The following is a 17604-nucleotide window of genomic DNA, read 5'->3' on the forward strand; positions in this document are numbered from 1 at the left end:
CCGGGTCATAAAATAACGACTAATATTAAGTTTATTCTTATGTATACGATAGCAAACATAGTATAGAAACGCAAAATTATGTCCGGTGATGAAACAGTAATTTGTATTGTCTATCGATGCGATATACATGCACCACCATAACTGGCTAAATGGTTCGTCGGAATTAGAAGAGCTCATATTTTTGACGTTCAAATATTTTCCCCTTTCACGTTTACCTAAAACAAAAATTATTTGTTGTAACATTTTACCGAGATATTATAGAAAAAAACCTAAATTCTTACTTTTGTGTTTACTAAATATAGTTTACACTAGATACTGTCTATACTGTGTATTTTGATGTTGTACAATGTAAGCTAAGAAGAAAGTTTCTTTGTTTGATGATTATCAATTTTTATAAAATCTAAAAACTGTTTTGACGTAGTTAACAAAGTTTATATCTTACTTAATATTGTCAGCAAATAACAGATCAAATGACATAGGTTGAAAAAAAAATAAGGTTGGTTTTTATAACTCAGTTAATGTTGAATTGTTGAGTAATAAAATACAAATTAATTCTGTGAATCATGAATATCACAGCATAAACATATGTTAGTCATTGATTGAATAAATATTAATGTTGTGATCATATCATCTGAAGACCAAGTATAGCAAGATACACAACCGTTCATAATATAGTACATGTATGTGGTCTAAACATTTTAAACAATAAGACACGAAACGTCATTCGCGTGGTTCGCTTGATTCCACATTTTCATTCATAGTCACAAAATTCTTTCTGCCTTCAATTTCAGCAATACGCTTTTAAATACATTTTTTCAAAAATTGTATTGAGTTTTCATTTATTCCATGTGCCGTTTACCATTTTATCAGGAATGTGCAGAGGAAAGAACTAGTTACAAGATAAATATTTTTTATGTCAAATTAGAAAAAAACTAGTTGTTTAATACGATCACAGGGGAAAAATGACAGAAAATCAGATGAATCAGGAGAATACTAGATAGCTCTAAACGCATTATAAACACACATTACGGTAAAACGTGATTTGTCCATTGATATTTGACAAATATGAACGGAGTTTTGTATATAGCAAGAAAATAAATTTGTTAAGGGAGAAAATTAATGTATGCACGTGGTTTCAGTGTCATCCTTTTGATCCGAGCTTGTATGTATGCAATAAAACACCAAATCGCTAAAAGAGTTGTATAAAGGAGAAATCATTTGCAAATGTAAATATTTTCATGTTGATTACAAAATATTCTGCCGCAGGCATAAAGGCATAAATATACATAGGATACCAGATAATCAAATAGGTATGCAAATATGCAAAAACATTGATTAGATTTCATACATTTTATAATTTTACATATGATTTCATTGACATTTCATTTACTTATTATTATTTATTTTATTTATCGTATTTGTCGATGTTATAGAGAAACTGTCTGTCCTGATCAACAATATTGATCGCTGGCTGTCATAGTCTGTGATGAGAATCTGGCTTCAGTTGTGCCTGTAGGGATGCCGACTAGATCAAATGATTTCTCAGAAGTGGATTCAGAAACAGAATCAGTGTATTTAACTCTGAGTTTACCGGCCTGATTTACAACCAATATTTTAAAGGCTTCGATTCCTACGACACTGATGTCCAAATTCCGATTTTCACATATGGTACCAAACTGAGCTGTTGAAAAAAGAGGGTGGCCTTCGTCTTCAAATTGACTGTTTTGTTTATCGCCGGAGCCAGAGTAACGCAAAATTTGTGATTGTTTCTTATCATCGCGAATCACTGTAACCAAAAGCTCCCCAAAAATGCATGTTTTGAAACATTTCCAATCTATACGAATTTTTTTTTAAAATGCAAAAATTACACTGTACAATTTGCTACACGTGAGAAAAATGGATAAACAGAATACAGGATTGTCTGCAAATATGATATGTCATATCGATAAATTGTTTTATGTCACATTTTGTGTATGATGCTATAATGTAAATACAAAAAAATAGTAAATTATAATGAATATATCAAATTTCTATACGCAAAACAAACGTACCAGATTATACGACAACATTCTTTCTTTTAATGTTAATTTATCGAAGATGATTAATTTTCTTCACGTTACCTCTGTCAAACTCGGTAACATACAAGATGTCATTTAGATCCATATATAAACCATATGGATGCCTTATATCGATTTGGTCAATGTAGCATAGAAACTGCCCGTCTTGATCAACAATATGGATACGATGGTTGTCATAGTCTGATATGAGAATGTGGCTCTGACTGTCTGTAGTGATGCCGACCGGATCAAATGCGTTCTCAGAAGTAGAGTCCGATTTAGGACCAATGTATTTAAATCTGAATTTTCCAGCATGATTAACCACCACTACTGCAGAGGCTTCGATATCTATGACACAGATGTCCAAATTCCGATTTTCACATATGGCACCAAGCTGGGCTGTTGAAAAGAGAGGTTGGCCTTCTTCATCAAATTGAATGATTTGTTTCTCGGTGGATCCAGAGTAACGAACGATTTGTGATTGTTTATTATCATCGCAAATCAAGGTTACCAAAAGGTCCCCAGAAAAGGTTGTACAGATATTAAGAGGTCTCCATCGCCATAGCTTAATCACTTCTTCTATCAGGTTTTCTTTGACTACATTAACACTTTTGTCATAGTAATCAGTATAAACTAGATCTTCGCTCACAGACAGTGTTATGTCTGAAGGTATATTCCATGACTTGGTTTGCACTGATTTTAGTAGTTCACCCTGAGAGTTGTACATTTTTATGATATTATTATTACCAAAAGTCCATATCCTCTTATCATTAAGACAAACCCCTTTATACAAACAGCAATAGCCGATGTTTATACTTGTTATAATATGTCTTTGGTCAGCACTAGGTCCGTCCAAAGGTGGGGGCATAACCCGAAGGTACTCTACCAAGTCTCCACTTTCAGTTGTAATAGCACCTACTGACAGAGATCCAAACTGTTCACAAAGTTGCTCTTCGTAGATCTTTTGAGAAGAAAAACTAGGATATATGACTTTAAATTTGGGAAGAGAATTTCGGAATTTTTCATTCTTAGATTTGTAGGCTAAGGCAAGACAGAAGTCATTTGAATCAAGTATTATGTTAAGATCAAGAATACAATGTGTAATTTTGGAAATCATATTTGTGATTTCATATTCCTGTTTATGTAGGACAGCCAGGCATTTAATTTCGATTTCGTTGATTTCTAACTTTTTCCTTCTGATTATTGCGTCGATTTGTTTATGCCAGTCATCGCCCCGTTTACTTATTGCCGTTGTCAGTTCCTGAGAGTTTCTATAAACGTCAGCTTTCTGAACAGGGATATCATATGCGATCTCTTGGTATCTTGGTAAGAATATCTCCAGTTCTTTTAAATCTTTTAAAATTGTTTCTTTTTGGCTGTGATATGTTTTCATAATATCAATTGTTTTATGTCCTTGATGAAAACCAGTAGGAACACAGTCTGTGCAAATTGGAATTTCACATTGTTCACAGTAGAGTTCACATTGTTTGACGGAGTGCTTCAGACACAAAGGAAGATCAGAATAGTCATTACGGCGTTTAACTGGCACTACTCTATGATCTTTAGATTCTTCTAAGATATGATCTGCAGTGCATGACTTACAAAGATGAATGTGACAGATGTCACAATATAGTGGGGGGACAGCTAATTCACATAGGTCACATCTTACAAGATCTTGTAGACTATAAATAGGATCCATTGTCTTTCAACAATTTACAAACCAACAGTGTAGAATCTGAAATAGCATAATTCTTACTTAAGCAATCATTTAGTAGGCATACAAATGTTGACCGTAGAAAACTCCTTTTTACCTTGTGAGTATAACGTATACTGTAAACATCCATTTTATAAAGTAATATGTCTTAATTACAAACATTAAATGAAAATAACCTCTTTAAGTAATCATCAGGTCTAGGCCTTAAGCATTGAACTATAGCAAATCCGGAATGCACAAACATAACACCTATACGATCCATACTACTGAGGGTTTTTATCTTAAAAACCGTAAATGATATGGGATTCTTTAACATCTCGGTGTTACATGAATGCGTTGTCAAAATCTAATCGATATTGAAGTACTTCAATATTCTGGTTTGTGCACTTCGCCCTATCAATAGTGGTATCGAATCAGATCCCCTTCATTGTTAAATTAAAGGTACGTCAATATAATGACCCAAGTTTAAATGTGCATTAACAAATTAGAAAAAAATAACGATCGGGGCACAAAATATTCTTATTGAAATTGCTAACTCTGACCATTTTAGTACTACAATCCTAGGTTTTTCGATGTTATACATGCGTCCTGTGTTCAATATTTTTGTCACCTAATTTTGTTACTCTCTACTCTCTGCTACCACTCGCTAAAATGAAATTTTTTTTATTTTACTTAAACAACTTTGTCTTAGACTTTGGTTCTTTTTAAAATAAATTTTTTGAAGATTGCCATTAGTACATGTTTCACACAGAGAATTTCTCTGTTTGTGAATATGATTATGTTGGGGAATAGCTTGGTAGGATGCCACTCGGCTTTCTACTGGTTGCTAATGGAAAAGAGAAACAATTCCGTAAAATTAAAACAAGTTCTTTATTCTTTAGACGTCGGATGGAAAGTGCATTAAAACAAAAACATATTTCGAAACACCCTGTAGTAAAACACCGCAATGCGAGAAAGCGAGATCGTTTTTACGCTTATAATCTAAGGATCGATAATTCCGCATAAGTATGAAAATGCATAACGCTTATAAAATGCAAGAAAACTAGAAAACAAAATATAAACTGTTGTCATTAAATAATTAAAGAGGAAATAACTTACAAATATTACTTAGCTGACGAATTTCTACCGATTCTTAAATTCACCTTCTCGCACTGAAGAGTTCACTACAGGTTTACAATAATTACGCGGCGAATTCAAACTTTATAAAAACAGCATTTAACAGCATAGAAATTCAATAATAAAAATCACACATTTAGACGAAATGAAGCAAAATTATGTATCATGGCATAATAAACAATGACGCGAAATATCTTTTTATAGAAATGAAAACTAAAATTCTGGAATGACAAATTCATAGTTCCGCCGAATAATAAGAAATATATAGTTAATCAATGTTCTTAAGTATTTTAAACAAAACAAACTAAAATTTATCAAAATTAGCAACAGAAAAAAAAAAAAAAAATAATATAATGAAAACCTTAAATACTGAAAATAGATAACATTTCATTCAAGCTTACCTAATGGAAAAGAGAAACAATTCCGTAAAATTAAAACAAGTTCTTTATTCTTTAGACGTCGGATGGAAAGTGAATTAAGTAAATTCACCAACCATCCGGCTTAATTTGGAATTGCTCTCATTGACCAATCAGGATACTTGATTTAAATGCTAGCGGGCTAATTTCACAGAATTTCTTCTACGAGCTGACACTGATTACTAAAGGCCAAAAAGGTGATATAGTCAATTAGATGAATTTCGATGTACGTATGATAACAAAGAGAAGATTAAGTAAAGCCGAAATGAGTAAATAAGTTTTCTGACGTAATGAAAATAGAATAATCTTCGCGAGTCGCTAAAGTGTCGCTCTGATAACACAAAGAATTTATCTTCAAAGGTTTGCCTGAACGAGGAATTTGTCAGTTTATTTAACAAATTAACTTATTGTCCGACAATCTGTCGTAACTAAATAATTTCCAGAAAAGTGTCAATTTGTTTAGATGCCATGGTTATACAATTAAAAAGTAAAACGCTACCAATAAATTTCCTCGATTAAGAAATAAAGTTTAACTTTTAACAGTGAGAAAAAAAAACAAAGCATTTAAAATAAGTAAAATTTAAATGATTTTGAAATAAAAATTGTAACTCTAAAATGCTAAAAATAGAAAAATTAACTTGTGCTGAATTAACATTCAGAAATTATAACCTGTTACATTAAAGTTTTAAAATTCAGAGAATTGTTATAGATAGTTTTAAATTCTCTGAATTTTAAAACTTTAATGTAACACATGTATCAACTAATAAAAAAAATGAATCTGATTGAATGAAGCGCAAGCATTAAAATTTGCAATGTGTAATTTATTTTTTTTTTGTCTAGATCATATTACGTCCTGTTTTTCGAAAAGATAATGAATGTATGATGCAACTGTGTAATTTTGAGCTTGTTTTGGGCGGGAAGCTTTGCTTACTGAAAGAACGTTTCAGGTATAACGCATTTTCATTTATACGTAAATCGGGTGCATGTGTATTGTTAAATTCAGTGTTTGTATTGTCGATTTCGGAAGATAAAAATACTTAGTGAAGACAAAAATACTTAAGTCATATATTTACCTTGTATAGTGCTTAGCAATTTTACTAACAAACAACGTTGTTACAAAATGTCCGATTTTAAGATTAACGTAGTCTCTTTGACAAGCCTTTAAAACGGTATACGTCACATCGTCTAATAATTGAAGTCTATCCATTCAGACCTCATACACATTTAACATTTAAACTAAGAGATAAATATATGCACAAATATATGTTTAAAAATAGCACAATGTTCATCGATAGGAAATGATTTAGCTCACTTGGTTTTGATAATCTTATTATGGTCACTCGAAATATACATGAATATCATATAAACATTTTTTATTTTGCGAATATCACGTGCAGTATCTGAGAAATTATTATCACTAGGCATTACACGTTTCATGCGTCCAAAATTATCCCCTACATCAACATATTTATAAGTGACGAAATGCAAAGTTTTACAGCTGCTTTTTAGGATAATTGGTAATTACAGTATTAAAACAATTCATACAGACAAATAATCTTTAAAAGTTTTGGATTTTTGTCTATTTACAGCAGGAAATATGAATCCGTTCAAAAAAGATGTATTAAAGATAAAATAAAGCAAAACGCAAAACAAAGCATTAAAATCTGACGCTTGCTCTCTGTACAGATAACTACTGGATAGAATGGTTCCCTGGTACAAGAGGGATAAGGTACACCGAAGTTTACCGGCATGACAGACTTCTACCACTGCACATGCTGTACCATCATCTATACAGACATCTTGATTCTTGTTTTCAATTACATACTTAATGGAACTCTAAGGGCAAAATATTAAGGCCGACCTTGACTATTAATAGAAATGTTTGCTTATGTATTGAATTTGCGCAGCCTTTGTTCATTTTTTTTCGCATCCCCAACCATAGTGATCAAGAGATCGCCAGAGACTACTATTTTCACAGAGTGGTTTCTATCTTCTTACTAATACCAGTTTATTCTTTTCAATGTTAAAAGTTCTATCAAAGAAATTAACATAAACTAGATGCCTATTCTTTGAACATGTTATATCTCTTGGGCTATTACCTGATTTAGTTCCAAATGAGTCCAAAATGTTTCCCTGAAGACTGTGAAATTTTATAATATTGCTATGACTGCCAGTCGATATACGTTCATCAGTTAAACGTGTTACACTGAACAAATTTTCTAAATCTGTATCAATGGTTACGATGACAAGTGGTTGATCAAGAAACGGACTGTGATTAGTACCTGACGAAAGTGAGGCATATTTGGGAATCTCTATTTTGTAGGCCTTTTCTTGATTGTCAATTAAAAAATCTTGACAATATTCCAAACTGTTGATGTACGTGTCTTTGTTTATTTTCTTCGAAGAAACACTAGAAAGCTCGGAGATACGTAATAAAATTTATTGCAAATTAATGTTGTTGTCAGAGAGTTTATAAAGTTGATCTTTGATAAGCAGGTTCTGTATGTTTAAATTCATATCAATTTCTCCGTGTTTTGCTACTTATATATGTATAATTTATTTTCACTCTTCCTTCGATAAAAATTCAAATGCAGCAAAATTTGAGCTTAACCTGTTTATTTAAATAAAAAATCTGGTTTGTTAAAAAAGAAGTAGAGAGAAATATAGAATCTCTCATGATTTGCGATGGTATATGATATGATTTTTATGCAACGAGTTGTGTGATTTCTATCCCCGAGCTCTGGCTCGGGGATAGAAAACACACAACTCGTTGCATAAAAATCCTATACCATCGCCAACAATTAGAGATTCTTTTTATCACATGTTTTACCATGTCTTTTATTAAACCTCAATCCTTTCTGTAAAAATTATAATTCTGAGCCGCATAACACATTTACTACAAGACGTCAACAACTTTACGCATTGAAAAAAGTTCCTTCAAGATCAACAAGCGAACATTTCATTTTCAAACATATTTTTATCAATTCATGAAAAAAAATTAAAACAGCATCAAATGCTTTACATTTAGCAGTACAACTCCACACCAACTGAATTCATTTTTTTAAATTTTTCATTCTTTGTCAATCAACCGCCTTAACCTACCTAATGTTTAACTATGACGTCACGTGGCGTAAGAACACACAGTGGAATATCAAAAATTCTTCCCATGAGTAATATCCATCGTATTTTTGAGATAAACATGTGATAAAGAAAAATATATTACATACAACTACAGGAAACAGGTATGTGCATGATATTAAAAGAGAAACCAATCAATCCAACAATACACAATCAAAATTATTTAATTGATGCATGCTTTGATTCTGGAGTAAATTGACATATTTTGTTCAAATACCGCATATCTATGATTGAATGAATGAAAAACATTAAATTGATAGTACAGTTATACCTCGGTATCTCGAACACCGATATCTCGAATACCACGGATATCTCGAGGTACGTTTGTGGTCGCGGCCATTTTTATTATACAAGTAATTTTAAAAAAAACGGTATGTCGAACATGGAAATCTCGAATACCGGTATTCCGCTTATCTTGAAGTATATTTTAAGCCCAGTCACTAAAAGCCACGCGAAAAGCATGCGTTATCTCGAAGTCAAGTCAATTAATCGCCTCCATAATTATACACCTTCGGTGCATAGTCGCTCTGTTACGCCGATTTTCCGGTCTGTTTAACAAATCCGTTAGTATAGCACGTGCTGTTACTGAGGTCACCTGTGATTTTCACGCCTTAATAGCCTGAAGCTGTTGAAACCCTTTCTTCTTTTTAAAAGTATTGCTTTACAAGATAATTTGAGAACATTTGATGTTTTAATTATTTATTTAAGATATAAAAAAAAAAATGAAATCGTTTAGTGTTTTATTATACACTATGATTTACTAGAACAGAAAGTACTATATTCATGTGTGTATAAGCATGTATAGTAACTTAATATGCACACGCATGTCTAGAAACATTATAGACTAACTTTCATCAACTTTGATATCTCGAACCATCGAATGTCTCGAAGTTTTTCCTCAAGTTCCAGATACCGAAGTTAAACTGTTTATGTATGAAAACAGCTGTGTTTGACCTCCTCAGTTACTATGTATTATAGGAAATGACACTTTGTATAATACATCATTTTTTAGTTTTGCTGGACGCACAGACATTGGTTGTAATGAATATATTCAGCAAGTTCCATTACTTTGAATATTGAATTATTTTCACTTTACCTATGGAACATTCGGTTACGGAAAGGTTGTCCCTGGTGTCCACACATAGACCGTATGGCTCATGTAAATCACAATTGTCTATGTATTTGAGAAATTGTCCGTTCTGGTCTAGTATGTGGATAGTGTCATTAGCATTGTCTGCTATCAGGATTCGATTCTGGCTGTCTGTACAGATTCCAACTGGACAAAAGGGTTTTTTGGAAGCACAGGGAGGACCAGTGTACTTGAACCGTAGTTTACCGGCCTGATTGACTACATCCACTGCACAGGCTGTCCCATCAACCACACAGACATCTCGATTCTTGTTTTCAATTACGTAATAAATGGACCTATTTGGGGGAGAAAAATATAAAGGTTGAGCTTTGCTATCAAATAGAAAGGTTTGATTATCTGTTGAATATGCGCAACGCACAACCTTTGTCCGTTTTTTCTTATCCCCGACCATAGTAACCAAGAGATCGCCAGAAACTGTACTATTTACACGGAGTGGTCTCCATCTTTGAAATCTCATCACTTCTGATATCTGTTTATTCTTTAAAATGTTAACAGTTCTGTCAAAAAAATCAGTATAAACTAGATTCCCATTCTTTAACACTGTTATATCTCGTGGCATTTGTTCTGATTTTGTTCTGATTGATTCCAGTAGTTCTCCTTGAAGATTGTAAAGTTTTATTGTATTGCTTTTACCACGAGTCCATATTTGCTCATCAGTTAAACATGCTACACTTAACAGGTTTTTTAAGTCTGTATCTATGGTTGTAATTATCTTTGGTTGATCAATTAAACGACTGTGACCAACAACTGAGGACAGTGATACCGTTCTTGGAATCTCCATTTTGTTGTCGTGTTCATGACTTTCAATAGAGAATGCTGACAGCATACCAAACTCTTGATTGAGGAGTTCTGTGTTTATTTTCTTTGAAGAAAAGCAAGGAAACTTAGCACGGAGGAAAGGAGGCAATTTTCGAAATCTATCGATATCATTTTTAGATTTGTATGCAGAGACAAGGTAAACATCATTCGAGTCTAGCAATTTCTTCAGGTTAACAATTCTCTGTGTGATAAAAGAAATACTTTGCGTGATTTCTGTTTTCTCTCTGTCTAAAGCGGCTAGGCATTTAATTTGCATTTGGTTAATTTCAGTTTTTCTCTTCCTTATTATCTCGTCAATTTCTCTGTGCAACTCTTCACCCCTTTTGCAGATTGCAATTGTTAAACTCTTGGAATGTTTTTCAAGTTCAGCTTCCTGTATTGAGATAGCTGCTGCAATCTCATGATACTTCGGAATAAGAGAGATATCGAGTTCCTGTAAATCATTTTTTAATATTTCTTTCTTGGTGTCAAAGATTTTCATGATATCGATTGCCTTATGCCCTAGATGTTCATTAGAGGAAACACACTGAGTGCAAATAGGAATGTCGCATTGTTCACAGTGGAGCTCACAGTGTTTTTTCGTATGTTTTAAACAAGTAGGGTAGTCAGGACCATAACCTCTTTGCCGGATTGGTACAACTTTATGTTCTTTAGATTCATCCAACAGATGTTCTCCTGCACACGTCTTACAAAGGTTGATGTGACAGATGTCACAATTATACTGAGGATTAGGAGTCTCACACAAGTTACATCGTAGGACATCCTGTGCACTTCTCTTAGGGTCCATACATGCAAAATGTTTAGGGTAAATTCTGAAAAACGAGTTATGCTTTTTAGATTCCATGAAAAAGTATTTCTTTTTGTTGAAAAGAATCATAAAAATAAGATAACTATTACAACTCAGTCGTTTATAAGCTAATCTGGGCCAAAAGTTCAAGTGAGCTTTTCCGATAAACTGTTCTCCGCTGTCCAGTCAGTCTGTCTGCCTGTATGTCTGTCGGACCGTCCGTCAATGACTTCACATCTTTGACATCTTCTAGGACTATTGGTCTTAATTTAACCAAAATTATTACAAAGCTTTTGTAAGAGAATGTGTTTTTTATTGTTAAAATAAAGGTTAAAACCCTTTTCGATAGGGATATAACCAGGGGACAGTAACAATAGTTTGTCTTAAAAAATCTTTTTCTCAAGAACCTTTGCACGGGAAATTTAAATATTTACTCCAAAGGTTGTATGTATAAATAAGATTCTAAACTTGTAAAACTTAGATCTTCAGACTATTGGTCTTAATTTAACCAAAATTATTACAAAGCTTTTGTAAGAGAATGTGTTTTTTATTGTTAAAATAAAGGTTAAACCCTTTTCGATAGGGACATAACCAGGGGACAGTAACAATAGTTTGTCTTAAAAAAATCTTTTTCTCAAGAACCTTTGCACGGGAAATTTAAATATTTACTCCAAAGTTTGTATGTATAAATAAGATTCTAAACTTGTAAAACTAAGATCTTCAGACAAATACTGAAGCCTAAGAGATAGTCAAATCTTAAACATGAAATATGTAGGAAAACTGTTAAAAAAATTCTTCTCCTAAATAACTACAATACCACAATTTGTGAAATTACAATGCAATAATCCCAAGATAGTGTAGAATGTAAATTGTTAAAATCGTGTCACTCGAACTAATATTGGGACCCGAAAAGGGTGTTGAAGATCAACATAGAAATATATAAGAAAATGTTTGAAAACCTTTTCTAAAATATACAATGTTATGTTTAGTGATATTACTATGTAAACAATTTCAATATCTTTATTTATTTATATCCAGGTCACGGTAACCTTTATTTACTTCTTTGTTAAATTTTTTTGATACGTTGAGGCCTAGGATAATAAGATTGATCAGTAGATGCGTGTTAGATTTAAGACATAACGTCCAAAAGTCGGCTTTTTTAAAAATTTTGTATTTTATGTATTGTCAAATTTTGGATCTATTTAGGGATTTTTTTTTTAGTTTTACATAATATTAAAGAGTATTCAAATTTTTAGAAAGAGATACAAAAACTGTTGTTCGTTTGAGCCCATGGGCCTCTTGTAATTTTTATTTCTGTGAAGAGAAAAATGATTTTAGTTGGGATTTTATCAGCAGGTTCCTGCCAACTTTAAACCGTTAATGCACTTTTAAATCTTTATTAATTTGATTGATCCTCAAAACACTTTTAAAGTCCTGTACATTTGGTATTCAACGAACAATATTAACCAACATATTTTTAATATTAGTACATGTACCTTTCAAATAAGAAAGTTGTCTAATTAAATGAAATTAATGACATTGTTAAGCGTTTTTTAAAAAATATTTGATCAGTGCTTACTATCTATTCAAGATTCATTACTATAGTCAGGAGCTCTTTACCTAACTGCGCTGAAAAATATAGTTTTATTCATGATCTGCAGATAAAGATTACACCAGATGTTTAGAATATCGATGTACATGAAGTACGTATAATTAATTTTAAAAAGTACCCTACCCCAAGAAACGTTAATTTTGAAGTATTCATATTCCTATGCTAACTGTCTCGTTAATATTTTTCACGAAAATAAATGTCGTTCTTCGATTGAAATGACGGAATGGCAATGCAACAGCTGCATCGCATTTCTGACCGCACTCGTGTATGTTTCCACTTTTTTCTAGTGATGCATGACTTAAAGGACATGAAGAACTATACACGTTAGATCTCTTACAAGATTTTAACATGGAGATCAGCTCAGCACAGTGATAAAAAAGTTATTTACTTGCATGAGTCGAATATCTTGAATATTGGGTAACCCATTTATATTCTTGTCAATACTGAGTATGTATTTTGCATTTGCTAAGCGTATACATCTTTTCATAAGGATCAAATTTAAAGACTTAGTAAATATTAATAAATTGAGCAAATATTCCAAATGAGACTGAACAATATTTGTGAAACTCAATCTATAATAACCCTATTGAAGATTATATCTAGCAATAGGTAGTATATAATTAAATACCTTTAAACGCAAAAACTAAAAAGCAATATCAATGTTTCTTACTCTTACCTGGAAAAATCAAACGTGGCAGTTGCACACTCTCACCTGGAAAAACCAAACGTGGCAGTTGCACACTTGTACTTGTCCGCCTCTGGCTTTGTGGGTATTGATCGGATGACGCAAACATTGTCCTTGACATTCGATACGCTCATATGATAACAAAATGTCACCATCTTTTAAAAGCTTTGACATTTTCAGTCATCTCTTTCAAATATCATGTAAACGAGACTCTGTGTTGGAGTGGGACTTTACCATTATGTTTAATTCATGTAAAATTATTGCACTATAGTACCGAATCAGCACGCAATAACTTTGAAATGATTTTAAGCCTCTTTTTTTGTTATTCATGATATTCGTATAAGCATGAAAGCAAATCAAAAAGAAAGAGATTTAAAATAAAGATCTCTCCCACATAAAAAAACAACATTATTAATATTGTCTATAAATGCAATTCTACCATGGCTGTCTCTGTGATGGTAGTAGAACAGTTCACATCTTTGGTGTGATCGCTTACATTTTTTTCTTTAAATCTGTATGTATATATCTTTAATACATTACATCTGTAATGACATTTTTACTACTCATAAAGGAACACCCAGATCCTTATTGTTTTTTATACTGTGAGCTGTTCAAACTTGATACTGTGTATACTGTGCATGTTGATGTTGCATAATTTTTACTCTATATGGTAGATGATAAAAAATTTAAATCAAATATGAAAACTGTTTTGACCTAGTTTACGGAAGACTATTAGTGTCACATATGCACTTCACATTTTTTCTACACTTTAATCTGCAAATTAAAGTTTGCAATATAAAGTATAAAATTTGACGCATTAATCAGTAAGATTCACAATTGAAAGTGTAAGTTTCACACTTTAATCTTAAAAGTTTATAATTTGATCTGTAAATTTACTATTTGAAGTATAAAATTTACACTTTAAAGTGCAAAATTGACACTTCAGTCTCTACAATATACTCTTTAATCTGTAAATTTTACACTTTAATCTGTTTTACACGTTAAAGTGTAAAATTTACACATTAAAGTTTAAAATAAACTATAAAATATGTAAAATTCACACTTTAAAGTATAAAATTTACTTAAATCTGTATAATTTACACTTATATCTGTATAATTTACACATAAATTTGTAAAATTCACACATTAATTTGTAAAATACCGAGTAAACATCGCAATGCTGTCCATATTGAATTTCGGCATTTCTTAGATCGTACTTGAATCATGAACATTGCAATTGACAATTAGTTATTATTAGATTTTAATTTTTCAGAGTGAAACAGTTATGATTAAATACTCCTACACTTAATATTTCAGTGTCATGTGAAATTTTTTTTTTCAGCTAAGCGTCTTTTTTAAAACCGGTCGTTTAACTCGTCTTTTTAAATCAGCTTGAAATTTGAAAAGAAACTGAAAAGTAGTGATAATTTTGTGAGGATTGGCGCTTGAATGTATTTAAACCTTACTCACTCTGTCTAGAAAATATTTGTTTCTTAATTTCAAATGTTTGTTATAAATCGTCACTCATTTTATTAAGATCTTTCTTTGTTTTTCTTCAAATTTGCAGCATTTATAGAGAATGAAAATAGCTAAAAACTTGCACTAGTTTGAAGATGACTTTTGTTCGGTAAATTTGCAATTTCGAAGTTGCAACTAAATAAGCAAGTTAAGACCTTTTCCTCAACAAATAGTTGTAGAGTGGACAACACCGATCTCCTTTCAAATTTTCTCAAATTTTTCAATCTTGACTTTAATCTGTAGCTGCGCAGTACTAAATGATAACCAATACACTGTTCTCTTGTGTGCATAATTTGCATCCAAAACTGCATATAGCACCTCGTATTTATTGCTATTTTTAATTCGTTAGCAACAATTTGGTCAGATGGCCGCACATCCCACTCAATTGTATTCATCGTCGGAAACCCACGGTCAGTCTCGCTTCTCTTAGCTAAGAGAAAGACCAAGCGTTGGTTTCTGATCGAAGATGAATTATATTGTTTCTCTTTTTAATCTAATTATTTTCTTTTGAACACCGTAATTTTTCAAAATTTCATCTTTTTATATGTAAAAATTTGATATTTGGTCAAACATGGGTGTTTGCGTCATCATGTCTCTTTAAAATTATCTTTCGTATTCAAAATAGAACTTATAAGGTTTCTCGACACCAGAATTATATTTGATGGATCAATAAAGAATCTGTTATCAAAGTTGATTTCACAAAACAGAGAACAATATTGGCTTTCAATTATATTATCTATAGTTTGTGTACTTATTGAGTGAAAAGGAAAAGTGTATTCTAGAGCTCAACCCTTGGTAACAATAGGTGTGTAAAGAATTATGAATGAATACATGCAAAAGATGGTTTGATCAAGTTTTTAATTGTTTCATTAAAAATATTTCTATATTGGTATCTGTTCATGTCTTTTGTACGTGTAAATCTTTGGAAAGAATTAAAAGAAGAACAAATAGTCAAATAAAGCACTTACCAAACAACGATATTTTAAAACACATTTGAAACATTAGAAGAATTGCATTTTATCAAATTGAAACCGACCCAGATTAAAACAAACCTGATCCCGATTAGAATTATTTTAGAATTGACATTTACCAAAATAATGCAATTTATTTTGAATATTTGATATGAATTATAAGATCAGTACTTGAACAAATTTATCTTAAAGCTAAACAACCAAGACTTTATACAACATTGTGATACATTCCTGTTTTAATTATATAATTTTGTTGGGACAAGTGTAATTACAATTGGCATCGATTCAAATTTAAGATTTTTCAATTTCCCTTGACTTCTACTATTTCATTTCTTTGTTGAAATATGATTGTATAGCGAGTGACAGTTTGTTGTACTATTTATCCATTGGTTTAGAAAATATATACAAATATTTTCTGATTTTCATTGTCATAATTTTTTTTTTCAGAAATATAATAAAGTTTATTTGGCCGTCTTTGACTTGTATTTGTAGATAATTGAATGATGCATCAATTAATAGCAAATATTTATCTCTTTTAATTACTTTATTTGCAGCCAAAAGAACATTTCAAGACTCTTTTAAAAATACAAAAATTCATGTGAAATAATTAGAAACCGATACCGGTCATATTTTTGGAAAATCATTTTTCAAAAATGAATCTTTATCGATTCATCAAATAATGTACTGTTGTGTCGAATCACGTTAAAAAATAACAATCACGTCGTCCGTTTCTCAATCCGTTTGTTCGTTAACTCTTGTGCGGACCATAGTTCTGTTTTGGAGCATTATTAGAAGTATCTGCGTCATAAAGAGATCGCACATGACTTGGTGTACGTGTATCTCTTTCTCTGGTGTGTTTACAATAATTAAGCAGTACCTTCTCTTTTTAGATCAAATCATATCTCTTGACTTCGGTATTTATAATTGTCATATGGCTCAGTGGTCATGTGCGTTAGGCCAGTAACCGCAATGTCGCTGGTTCAATCCGCATTGTGGTCACTTGATGTTGTGTGTTCTGCACTTAGACAAGGCACTTTATCTACATAGTCTAAGTCAACCCAGCCGTATTTGGGTATCAGCTTATGCTGGGAGTTAACATGCGATGGATTAGTAACCCATCCAGGGTTAGTCAATGACTCTCCTCCGCTTGACCCCAAGGAAACCGGGGAAAAGCACCGGCCCTACGCACGTAATGGCACGGAGAAGGATTTAGCTTTAACTTTATAATTGTCATACAATTTACATAATGCACGCACAGCCATGTATAGTGTACATTGCCTACTTAACAAAAGGATACATGTATATAATGAATTCACCATTGCACATCATGACCTTACATGTATGATTTAACGTAAGCAATGATATAACCACTTCATATAAAGATTTTATCCTAGGCCTGAATATAATGATGTAATCAGAATATATACAGGTAATGATGTGAGCAGTGTATATACTGATGTTCTTTCTAAATACAATGACGTTACCATTGCATATAAACGATATATCAATTCATAAAAAAAACTGACCTTAAGGCAGCTATGGCGTTCTATACGACACAATCTAGAACACATTTATCAGTACTTAAGCATTGATTGGTCTTTGACCACACATACATGTGATA

General features: G+C 32.0%; 1 protein-coding gene across 1 annotated transcript; it reads right to left on the reverse strand.

Moving 5' to 3' along the window:
- Positions 1–9232: 9232 nt before the first annotated feature.
- On the reverse strand, positions 9233–13578 carry LOC117684116 (uncharacterized). Its single transcript, XM_034454930.2, has 2 exons — positions 13486–13578; positions 9233–11222 (listed from the first exon to the last, which is right to left on the reverse strand). Exon 2 carries the CDS (start codon positions 11195–11197, stop codon positions 9506–9508), a length of 1692 nt encoding a protein of 563 aa, XP_034310821.2. The 5' UTR covers positions 11198–11222; positions 13486–13578; the 3' UTR covers positions 9233–9505.
- Positions 13579–17604: the final 4026 nt, after the last annotated feature.

This window comes from Magallana gigas, chromosome 10 (genome assembly GCF_963853765.1).
Source record: "Magallana gigas chromosome 10, xbMagGiga1.1, whole genome shotgun sequence".
NCBI classification, from domain to species: Eukaryota; Metazoa; Mollusca; class Bivalvia; order Ostreida; family Ostreidae; genus Magallana; species Magallana gigas.